At 27.5% G+C, this 13,744-nt stretch overlaps 1 protein-coding gene across 2 annotated transcripts in view; it reads right to left on the bottom strand.

The window, feature by feature from the left end:
- The window catches only part of LOC148942417 (uncharacterized), a 112,193-nt gene that overhangs the window by 71,983 nt on the left and 26,466 nt on the right, over positions 1–13,744 (bottom strand). For both annotated transcript variants that reach the window (XM_089102858.1, XM_089102857.1), the window contains exons 2-3: positions 10,741–10,908; positions 6,336–6,757 (exon numbers count right to left, since the gene is read on the bottom strand). In XM_089102858.1, coding sequence (XP_088958984.1) covers positions 6,336–6,757; positions 10,741–10,908 — 590 coding nt within the window. The remainder of the gene's footprint in view (positions 1–6,335; positions 6,758–10,740; positions 10,909–13,744) is intronic.

The raw sequence follows: 13,744 nt of genomic DNA on the forward strand, positions 1-13,744 counted from the left end.
TATATATATATTATTATTATTATTATTATTATTATTATTATTATTATTATTATTATTATTATTATTATATATTATTATTATTATATATATATATATTATTATTATATATATATATATTATTATTATTATTATTATTATATATATATATTATTATTATTATTATTATTATTATTATTATTATTATTATTATTATTATTATTATTATTATTATTATTATTATTATTATTATTATTATTATTATTATTATTATTATTATTATTATTATTATTATTATTATTATTATTATTATTATTATTATTATTATTATTATTATTATTATTATTATTATTATTATTATATATTATTATTATTATTATTATTATTATTATTATTATTATTATTATTATTATTATTATTATTATTATTATTATTATATATATATATATTATTATTATTATTATTATTATTATTATTATTATTATTATTATTATTATTATTATTATTATTATTATTATTATTATTATTATTATTATTATTATTATTATTATTATTATTATTATTATTATTATTATTATTATTATTATTATTATTATTATTATTATTATTATTATTATTATTATTATTATTATTATTATTATTATTATTATTATTATTATTATTATTATTATTATTATTATTATTATTATTATTATTATTATTATTATTATTATTATTATTATTATTATTATTATTATTATTATTATTATTATTATTATTATTATTATTATTATTATTATTATTATTATTATTATTATTATTATTATTATTATTATTATTATTATTATTATTATTATTATTATTATTATTATTATTATTATTATTATTATTATTATTATTATTATTATTATTATTATTATTATTATTATTATTATTATTATTATTATTATTATTATTATTATTATTATTATTATTATTATTATTATTATTATTATTATTATTATTATTATTATTATTATATATATATTATTATTATTATTATTATTATTATTATTATTATTATTATTATTATTATTATTATTATTATTATTATTATTATTATTATTATTATTATTATTATTATTATTATTATTATTATTATTATTATTATTATTATTATTATTATTATTATTATTATTATTATTATTATTATATATTATATATTATTATTATTATTATTATTATTATTATTATTATTATTATTATTATTATTATTATTATTATTATTATTATTATTATTATTATTATTATTATTATTATTATTATTATTATTATTATTATTATTATTATTATTATTATTATTATTATTATTATTATTATTATTATTATTATTATTATATATATATTATTATTATTATTATTATTATTATTATTATTATTATTATTATTATTATTATTATTATTATTATTATTATTATTATTATTATTATTATTATTATTATTATTATTATTATTATTATTATTATTATTATTATTATTATTATTATTATTATTATTATTATTATTATTATTATTATTATTATTATTATTATTATTATTATTATTATTATTATTATTATTATTATTATTATTATTATTATTATTATTATTATTATTATTATTATTATTATTATTATTATTATTATTATTATTATTATTATTATTATTATTATTATTATTATTATTATTATTATTATTATTATTATTATTATTATTATTATTATTATTATTATTATTATTATTATTATTATTATTATTATTATTATTATTATTATTATTATTATTATTATTATTATTATTATTATTATTATTATTATTATTATTATTATTATTATTATTATTATTATTATTATTATTATTATTATTATTATTATTATTATTATTATATATATATATATATATATATATATATATATATATATATATATATATATATATATATATATATATATATATATATATATATATATATATATATATATATATATATATATATATATATATATATATATATATATATATATATATATATATATATATATATATATATATATATATATATATATATATATATATATATATATATATATATATATATATATATATATATATATATATATATATATATATATATATATATATATATATATATATATATATATATATATATATATATATATATATATATATATATATATATATATATATATATATATATATATATATATATATATATATATATATATATATATATATATATATATATATATATATATATATATATATATATATATATATATATATATATATATATATATATATATATATATATATATATATATATATATATATATATATATATATATATATATATATATATATATATATATATATATATATATATATATATATATATATATATATATATATATATATATATATATATATATATATATATATATATATATATATATATATATATATATATATATATATATATATATATATGCAATTCCACACAGACATATACAATTGCCAGTTACGCTCTTGAACATCATAAAACTAACTGTATTATAAATTTAAACTTAATATAAATCAAAAATTTTAATTAAATATATATTTATAAATTGAATATTGAAAATTCATTGACACGTTTGTCATTTTCACATCATTTCTTCGTTTTATCACGGTTGTCCAGTTCGGCTTTATATTTTTTATACTGCACTGTGCCACATCTCTAAATCATACCGAAATATATAAATATATATATATATATATATATATATATATATATATATATATATATATATATATATATATATATATATAAAGTATATATATATATATATATATATATATATATATATATATATATATATATATATATATATATATATATATATATAAAAGTATATATATATATATATATATATATATATATATATATATATATATATATATATATATATATATATATATATATGCAATTCCACACAGACATATACAATTGCCAGTTACGCTCTTGAACATCATAAAACTAACTGTATTATAAATTTAAACTTAAATATAAATAAAAAATTTTAATTAAATATATATTTATAAATTGAATATTGAAAATTCATTGACACGTTTGTCATTTTCACATTCATTTCTTCGTTTTATCATGGTTGTCCAGTTCGGCTTTATATTTTTTATACTGCACTGTACCACATCTCTAAATCATACCGAAAACAGTGCAATTGTACAGCGATGGCAACGCTGCCGAGTTCGGATTTCCGAGATGAGGCTTGGAACTCGGTTCCAAGTCTCATCTTTCGTCTCATCCGTGCAGTTCTAACTTTCTTTGAATCCTTTCTTGTGACCGTTTCATATAACATTCGAGGACATCCTGCTTTTCGTTTCGCCCAGCAGGGTTGCCGAAAAGCACGATTTTCGGAAGCATATCATTCTTCATCTGTAAAACGTGACCCAAGACGTGACAATACTATGTGTGCATGCATAATTGTAAAAAGTAAGCATAAATTAATTAAAACAAAAATTGTCAAGGTAAACTATTCATGGTAATTAATGGTAACTTAAGAGCGACGCTTGTCCATGGTAAGTGAAATTTTTCCTAACTTGAAATTTAAAACGGGACATTAAAGTTTTCACGGTGAGTTGCGTTCTCGGTGTTCTTTTGTTCCCTTCGTTACAGAAGAATCAATTGAAAAAGGTGGGGGGGGGGTGCACACGAAAATTTCAATAGTGTGCACATGAAAATTTCAACTTAGTAACAATAGCCATTGCTGAGATACCAGAGAAAAGCCCTTTTGACAACGCAAATACACCTAAACTCTTTTGATTTACTTTAATAGTAGTAATAGTACTACTCGTAGCAGTACTAGTAGTAGTAGAAGTCCCAAACGCAGTCATGAGTAGTTGCAATCGCAAGTTTTTAGAGTTGCAAGTAGTTGTAGTCGCAGTCACAAGTAGTTCCTTCACAGTCACAAGTAGTGCAGTCACAATTGTAAGAAGTTACGGTTACAATTGCAAGTTCTTGCAGTCGCAAGTAGTCGCAGTCACAAGTAGTTCCTTCACAGTCACAAGTAGTGCAGTCACACTTGTAAGAAGTTACGGTTACAATTGCAAGTTCTTGCAGTCGCAAGTAGTCGCAGTCACAAGTAGTTCCTTCACAGTCACAAGTAGTGCAGTCACAATTGTAAGAAGTTACGGTTACAATTGCAAGTTCTTGCAATCGCAAGTAGTCGCAGTCACAAGTAGTTCCTTCACAGTCACAAGTAGTGCAGTCACAATTGTACGAAGTTACGGTTACAATTGCAAGTTCTTGCAGTCGCAAGTAGTCGCAGTCACAAGTAGTTCCTTCACAGTCACAAGTAGTGCAGTCACAATTGTAAGAAGTTACGGTTACAATTGCAAGTTCTTGCAATCGCAAGTAGTCGCAGTCACAAGTAGTTCCTTCACAGTCACAAGTAGTGCAGTCACAATTGTAAGAAGTTACTGTTACAATTGCAAGTTCTTGCAGTCGCAAGTAGTCGCAGTCACAAGTAGTTCCTTCACAGTCACAAGTAGTGCAGTCACAATTGTAAGAAGTTACGGTTACAATTGCAAGTTCTTGCAGTCGCAAGTAGTCGCAGTCACAAGTAGCCACAGTCACAATCGCAAGTAGTCATGATCACAGCCTCAAGCATTCGTGGTTGTAATTGGTCGTAATGAGTTGCAGCCACAGTTGAAAGTAGCTGCAGTCGCAAGTAGGCCCCTTCGAAGTTGCAATTAGTTGTTGTCGCAAATAGTCCCAGTCATAGACGCAATAGATATTTCAACAAATATTACAGTATGTCCTTTCGTATAACCTTGGAAAGGCCATACCTTGCAGTTATAACCTTGATGCACATAGTACATTTTTAATTTAGTTCTACTCCCCCCCCCCACACTCCCTGGAGTTTCATCTTAATACCCTTAGCTTTTTTTGGATACGCCTAGGATCTTCCCCGTTTCTCTATAAAAAATCATGTATGTGAACACTGGGCAAATTGCTGAATTTACAACCCTTGCCTCGAGGGCTCTGGGGGGTCATATCATCCCCGGAGGCATAATTACGGACCATTTGACTATTTTGAACAAAACAGCAATCTCAAAATTTTGATCAGAGTTTGAGGCGGGGGTATTTAAAAGGAGCGAAGGAGGCTGGCTCCCCTCCGATCACTTTTGTAACGTATCACTTGACATGCCCTGAAAATTTCAACTTAATACCCTTAGCCGTTCCTGAAATATTTCTGATACACCATTTTAACAACCAGCATGCACATAGTGTGTTTTGATTTGGTTAAATATCCCCCTAAACATTTCCTGAAATTAATTTAAAAAACCTTTTCCACAAACACAAGTTTTTCAAAGAAAAGTAAAGAACTACATTAAACCAATAATGAGCAGAAATAAAATCGAATAATCTACCAATCGCAAAACTACCACAAATCACCATCAATAAATAAATGAAACCTAAAACAAAATGAAATTACAGTAAATAACCGAGTCAAACTCAAAACGAGCAAAAATTGACATGAGTAGGGCCGACGACCCCCCTGCCTTCTCAGGATCGGAACACAATTTGCACTTTATTGAAAACAAAATACATTTTAAATGCTTTCACTTTTTTTTGACTTTAATAAACAAAAACATTAAAACTTTAAGAAATAAATATCAGTATATGTATACTAAACTGACAATCCACGGTCATTTGTTTCTCAGTAAAGTGCAAAAGCAAAACGACTATTAAAAAGGGCACTAGAACTCTCAATTTCCCATCGAATGAGCTCCTTTCGAAGTTTCCATGAAAATTCCTTCTAGACGAAGCCCAGGTCTAAAAAAATTCATTGTGCCCACATCGCTCTTTACTTAAGCACTGCTATTGCTTTGCCTATGAAAGGATATAGAAATATATTTAGCAATATAGTATATTTAATCTATATATATATTTATAATCTATATTTATTAATCTATTAATTTATAATTTATTGATCTATTAATTATATAACTTATTAATTTATAATCTATTTATTTAATTTATATATTATTATATATTTATTAATCTATATATATTTAATCTATATATATTTATAATCTATAATTATTAATCTATTAATTTATAATTTATTGATCTATGAATTATATAACTTATTAATTTATAATCTATTAATTTAATTTATATCATAATATATTTATTAATCTATATATATTTGATCTATATATATTTAGCAGAAGTATATTAAATCTATAGTATATAAATGACAGTGTTGGTAACGCTACAAAAAAAAAACGCAGTATAATTTAACTTTTTAGTTTTGCTAAATTGTTAACCATCCTACCTCCGTTGGGTACAGCTGACATATTTGCTGGCATCGGTGTTGTTGTTGGTACCGTAACTTCTTCGCCCATTAAGGCCCCTTTTACGTCAACTACTAAATCCAGGACTTTCGTCATGTGATCAGCAACAAATTCAGTTAAATATCGAATATTTTTGTCCATTAAAGTAATTTGAGCTTTTACATCGTGTAGCGTTGACTTTTCTGTGTTTTCACCTACTTGATTAATCACTGTAAATGAATCTTGGCTTGGGAATGCACGAAATGTATCATTATCAGTAAAGTCATCATTAATGTCTAAATGATTAGCTAGAATGTGAATCCTGTTATTAATTGATGACACTTTTTCGTCAATAGCTGCTATTTTGGGTTCCAGTTCAATTGCTCCTGGTTCTCCAAACTGCGTTTCCTCTCGGACAAGCAACCTACAAAGGGAAAAAGAGAGATTATTTTCCCATAGTTCCGAGATAAAAATTGTGTTTAGCTTTCATTTAGTTTCTTTAGCTTGAAATCTTTGAGAGAGATTGAGCGAGATTGAGAGTGATTGAGAGGGATTGACAGACTTAAGCCGATCAAATTATCTTTAAGTGTACTATTTAAGTGTGCTTTAAAACAGACAGTAGCCTACTATTTTAATTCTTTTGTGCCAAATAACACCACCTTTTTCCATCTTGTTGTATTTACCCATTTTGGCTATGCCAAATTTTGATATTTATTATTTATTTTGAATTACTATTATTTTTTGTAAAAATGGCTTTAATGGCTTTAATAAAAATGGCTTTTAAGTCAATAAAATATCACAGGATTCTTTAAAGGTAAAAATTTAGAAAATTTTTACAATGTAATGTAAATTTGATTTGTTTACAGGGGCGGATCTAGAGGAAAATCTTGGGGGAGGACAAACATGACAAGAGAACCAATGAACAAAATCTTGCGGGGGGGGGGGCAATGGGACAAAGGCGCCAATAATTGACCAAATTGACAAATTTATTCTAAAAAAAGTAAAAGCAAGAAAAACAAGATAGGAAAACGCCAGAAAAAATCTTGGGGGCCCAGGGTCCCCCAGCCCTCCTTGAATCCGCCAGTGCACATTTAATAAAAACAGCCATTCACCCAACAATTCATGCTATTACTATAGATGAATTGTCGCGAAAGCTACTATCAGAGCTCAAACGCTCCACATCCATTCCACCCTATTCAGAGCTTTACTATTTAATTCCACCTATCCTCTTATTCAGTTCCCACTCGCTTTCAATCTTTTCGTAGGTCCCCTTCTTTTCTAATTCGAGAATGTTCTTCTGTTTGTCAAACCCTCGCTGAATAGCCACTAGCAAGGTTACCACCCGTTGAAAATAAAAATCGCTAGATTGTAGTGATTTTTTGGCTGATTTAGTGATTTACTTCAGTAATCTGGTGATTTATGTGCTGATTTAGTGATTTGTTTTTGTTTAGGCAATATAAGAGATTACTAGAAATAGTGATAAATTGCTAGCGGTGGCAACCCTGGCTACAAAATGCATGATCAACTGCATTGAAGTGAGTGGTTACCACACCGTGTCTGACCAGTGTTGCCAATTGGCAATACGATTTAGTAAGGTCCTAAATCCTAAAAAAACCGATTTTTTCAGGAAAAAAGAATGTTTTCAAAGAAAAAAGAAATAAACAAAGGAGCTCGACCCTCAAGGCGGATCGCTGCCCTTGCTCGGGGGGAAGCTTTGATTTTTTCTTACGTAATCATTGACGAAAACAAAATGGCTCTAAAGCTCAAAACAGTTACCAAAATAGATATTTGAAAGAGGAGTTCATGCACATACACGCTTTTGTTGTGGTCGAAAATGAAAATAGACAATTAAATTTAGTAAGAAATTCAAAATTCTCTAGTATTTAGGGGAAGGGTTCTGACTCAAGAGGTTTCTGGAGGGAGGGGTATGAATCCGCTAGCTTACTTATCGATTCTCTTTTTTCCCACAGCAAGGCAACTTCAGATTGGAGTTGCTAAGCGATAGCTTCCATAACCTGTACGATAGTTGGGACTGCCTAACTGGTTGACACGACGTATCTCCATAGTGAGAATATCACGTCTTCTGGAATTCTTTTCCAAATGTGTTTTTTGGAATCATGTTTTTTGCAATTCAGCAATAAAGAGTAACATTGAAAGTATACACATAATCGAACCGACCAACGGTCTATAACGGTAAATAACGCCTATAACGAACAATAACGGAAGGGCAATAAAGGACGAAATTACGAAAATAAGACACTTATGATTGCCAAATGGTTTTATCTGTTGGATTATAAAATGTTTTTTTTTTAAGAATTAGTCAAACTTTAGCCAAAATAGAGGGGGGTTGAAAAGTAAAAGACTCCCCCTACGCTCATATACAGGACACATAAATAGGAGAATACGCGCTCAATATATTGAAAAATATTGTTTAAAAATAAGGTAACTTATTAGACACAGTAAGACACACACACACACAAAAAAAAAAAAAAAAAAAAAAAAAAAAAAAAGTTACAATGAGCCTGTACCTTAAGAAGACGGTCAATCATTTCGAAAAAAAGTTTCCATCAGTCTATTGACGTGTGCTTCAATCAACTTTCAGTCAAGCCTTCAATCAGCCCTTCAATCTCAACCAAAGCTAATCTGCTTTTGATCAAAATGATTGAGTCATTCAAACTTTCGATCAATCACCGTCAACGCTTGACTCGAGCGTCAAACAGGTTCCTATGCGGTCAATTATGCTTGAGTCAATCGATTGACGGAAGCTTTTGATCAAAATGATTGACCGTCTAGGGGTTTCTTTAAAGACCGACAAGGCTAGCTGACTTGTCAATTGAAAAATCAATTGAAGACTTGCTCCTTTCATGATTAAATAAAAAAAAACACGTTTTTTGCAAATGAAAGTAAAGAGCGACCTTAAAACTTAAAACGAGCATAATTTATTCCGTGTACGAGGAAGCTGCCCCCTCCTCGACCCCCTCTTTACGATGGAGTTTTCGTCCTAATTCTTTAAGAACGAATGCTCAAACACAAGAGCCGCTGAATTGGAATTAGAAGTACTATAAAACTTAAGCGCAAAGACCGAGGATTCAGAATAGGGTAGTTTCCCTCATATACGGAACAATTCCAGTTTTTTCTAAGCTTTAAGGCCCTAACAGTCCTAGACAGTTGCATCCATTGGCTAAAATTTAGAGGAAGGGGTAAGAGTATTTTTCAAAATCTAGGGGGGGGGGCAAATTTGTTGTGTTTTTTTTTCAATTTCGTCAACGAAATCCCGAGTAAAGGCATTTTTCAATAAAATACGCAAAACAGTATTTTAAAATCGATGAGTGGTCCAAAAAAAATCTAATGCCTGTAAATATCCCCCCCCCCCCGATTTATACCCGTCCATTGTTTTTTTTTCATTCGATTAGAAACTAAAAGGTTTAGGGCCCCAAAAACAATTAAAACTAAAACCGAAATTAAAACGGTCATGACATCATAACTTGAACGAAGTTTTGTCAGAAAAATAAAAAACAAGATGATTTGTCAGAAAAAAAAAAAAAAAAAAAAAAAAAAAAAAAAAAAAATCAGGGGCAACTTTTTAATGCAAGTCTTACTTTTTGGTGGTAGCTAACCTAAAAGGTGTTTTTAATACAAGTTCATTTGAATTAATTATTGATTTTGGAATGTAATATGTCAGATTATTTTTATCAAATTTGTGGATAATGTACTGAGTGAGTATTCTCCTAAATCTCCGTTTAAGAAGTATTATTATTTAACTGAAATCTATTTTTTCTCAAACAATTTGTTTAATACATAAATCATTACTGACGAGGGTGGTGTTTTCCAAAAAGTATTGAATGACTAGGATTTTTGAAAATATGGTGAGGAACTTCCTCCTCGATCCTTTGTCCAGCCCGAATTTTACAAAATATTGTTATTAGAATACTTGCTAATTTAAGCCCTTCAGAATCGTGTCGTGAGGTTTATTTTAAGTTGAAAATACTCTCAGCGGCTATTCTCCGTGACTTTTATACTGGTGTTATTAATGTATTAAATAAAAGAAACAAGTTTTTTTCAACTGAAAGTAAGGAGCAACATTAAAAGTTAGAACGAAGTTCGAACTTAATACTTAAAGTTCGAATTTTGTTCCAATTCTTTAAGAATGGCCCCTGAATCACAAAGGCCGTTTAATTAAAATAAATAGCTCTTTTGAATGTACTAAAAAAAATTGCATAACGAGTGAGGGATTGACGAGGGGGCGACCCCCATCGTATACGTAATAATTTCTGTTCGTTTCAAGTTTTAATGTTGCTCCTTACTTTGAGTTGAAAAAAACTTGTTTTTTTTATTTAAAGAGAAATAATGTAAAAACATAAAAACAGTGAGATGCAAGCAATCCTAAATACAGTTCCAGAGACTTACCTTTGATCGATAGTTTGCAGGTAGTCCAAAATATCAATATGCCTGTTTTCAAAATCTTCAATTTTTCCACTGAGTCTCTCCACTGCCTTTTCAAGGGTGTCAATTTTCTTAAGCTTCGAGTCTATTGCGTTCAAAATAGTGTCGAATACGGAAATCATTCGCGATTCCCTGGAAAAGAATAAATATTTAGCTGATTTTTAGAAAAGTATGTTCTGAGCCAGGTACGTACCCAGGATTTTTTTAGGGAGGGGGGTAAAAAATCCCAAGGGTTCAGTAATGAAAATCGAATTTTATATGAAAATTTGAAAAAAATCCCCAGAAATCAATCAAATTAATTATTTCGGGAGGCGGGGGCGGGCCCTGAGCACAGTCTAGGTACGTCCCTTTCTTAGGTTTTCTAAGGAACTGCTCGAAGTAATTTTTTAATTGAATTTATTTATTTAATTTAATTTTTAATAAATTTATTTATTTAATTTTTTAATTGAATTTATTTATTTAATTTAATTTTTAATAAATTTATTTATTTAATTTTTTAATGAATTTATTTATTTAATTTATTTAATTGAATTTAATTGAATTAATTGAATTTTTAATTGAAGCAATTTTTTTAATTGACTTTCAAAGAGCTTGGTAAAAAACAAGAGAAAAGGAAAAAAGCGCTTTACTGGAATACAAATATTCCAGGACATTATACACAGCTTATATTATGCAGTACATTCTCATATAACCTCTCATATATATAACCTCTCATATAACCTCTCATAACCTCTCATATATAGATAATAACACCTCTATTCGGTCATTAAATAAAAAAAGCAAGTTTTTTTAACTGAAAGTAAGGAACGACGTTAAAACTTAAAACGAACAGAAATGACGGTCACTGTATATGTGACCGAAATATCTGGTATTTTTGTGAATTTCTATCACTATTATCATCATCACTGCCTATTAAAAGGATTTTATCCCTATTTGAACTTTTATTTATTCCGTATATGAAAGGGGCTGTCCCCTCCTCAACGCCTCGCTCTTTACGGTAAAGTTTTTTTGTTGTTGAAAAGATAGAGTTGTGAGAAAGTCAAACTTTAGCGTAAAGAGCGAGGCGTTGAGGAGGGGACAACCCCTTTCATATACGGAATAATTTCTGTTCTTTCTAAGTACAAGTCCTTACAATACTCCTTAGTTGGTGCGAAATTGCTTAAAGTTTCAAAATTATACGTTTGATTTCGCAAGAAATGAGTCATCTGATTCTCTAGTGGCGACTGAGAATGCTTAAAAGTTAAATTTGGAATACTCTGCAGGTCTAGCGCCATCATTCTATACATGTGATAGATAAACCTGGTTCAAATTAGATTTATTTGGATAGGCTAAGATATTTTCCTAGTTAGCCTACTAAATTCCACTAAGCAATATATTCCCCCCCCCCCAAAAAAAAATATTTTGGCCGATAGAGCAGTAAATTTAAGCAGCGTAATTTTATACGCTCTAGTAAGGGTACATATTCACGTATTTTTTTTGGGGGGGGGGGAGTAGGGAGAGACTTTTCTTTTTTAGATGAAGATACAAAAACCGTTTAAAAAATGTTTATAAGAGGGCAATTAAAACCCCTACTCAAACCTCAAAACTAACGTCCTTGCGCCGAACAAATGAACGTTCAAATAGGGATAAGTCCATTTATTAGACAGTGGAAACATATACAGAAGTCTGGATATTTCGACCATATATACAGCGATACTAAAGAATTAAAATTAAAACTAACAAACTTATAAAGAACAAAATAATAACTTGCGGTGCAATTACGTTTGTCCAAGAGAGCTCAATAACTAGGTTCATTCAAAGTTTTGAGTTGTAAATTTTCTTCTTTAATAGAAGAATGTAAGTTGAATTTCAAATGAAGGTGGCAAAATCTTCTTCGTCTTCTAATTACAAAAGGAATGTTATTTAAATTTCTAGTTATACACTTGATTGGTCACGTCTCCCATATATACGAAGACCACACTGGTCTCCCCAAGACCAGTGTGGTCTTGGAAAAAATACGTAATTTAAGATATTACGTGGGAAATACGTCCACTTTAAGACTGCAGTTTTCTATGCAGTATTAACCGCTATTTTGTCTCATGAGACACCAAGGCCGTATCCAGGGGGGGGGGTGGCGATAGGGGGTTTGTACCCCCCCCCCCGAAATGTTTGTTTGACTCGTAAAACTTTACAAAAATGGACATAAGCAAATTTTCTATGTGTTTTTTGATTTTTTTTTGTGTAACCTCCCCCCCCCTGAAAAAAAATCATGGGTACGGCCTTGTGAAATACGTATATTGGCAGAAAGCTATATTATAGTATATTTCTTTTAAATGGATTCTATTATTTTAAACAGTTAAATATTCTAAATATGTTTCAAGCTGTCTATATCAGGTTTCGCAGCTTGATCAAAAAGAAAAAGAGAATTTTTATCCCATAGTTTTGTGCCAAAAAGTGCGATTTAATTTCATAGGATTACTTCCGTGACGCTTATTTTCGTAAGCCAGTTCACATTATTTCTTATATTTTGTGCTCCGTCTGCAAATGTTTCTACGCAAAGGCAGAAGTTTTTTCTTTATCATTTGATAGCTGAGATTCCACTTTATCCATCTACAGAATTGTGTTTTCAAGATTTACTGTGTATATTTTTTTTACATTGAAAAATATGTTAAAAATTGGCTAGAGGCTGTTAAAAAAGAACATTTTTCTTTCTTTAAGCAAGTTTAATTCCTTATTTAAGTAGAATCATAATTCTGGGTCAGTCATTGGGTAAATTTGAATCTAATCAATCTAATTATGCAATTAAATAAAATAAAAAACAAGTTTTTTTCACTGAAAGAGAGGAGCAAAATTACTTAAAACTAACAGAAATTATTACGTATATGAGGGGGGGGGGGGAGGTCACCCCTTCTAAATATATTGCTCTTTAAGCTAAAGTTGGACTTATTGTTCCAATTATTTAAGAATGATTTCTGAAACACAGCTTGGT

This window comes from Artemia sp. Qi Xiang Cuo, chromosome 17, assembly GCF_049724085.1.
Source record: "Artemia sp. Qi Xiang Cuo chromosome 17, ASM4972408v1, whole genome shotgun sequence".
In the NCBI taxonomy this organism is placed as follows: domain Eukaryota; kingdom Metazoa; phylum Arthropoda; class Branchiopoda; order Anostraca; family Artemiidae; genus Artemia; species Artemia sp. Qi Xiang Cuo.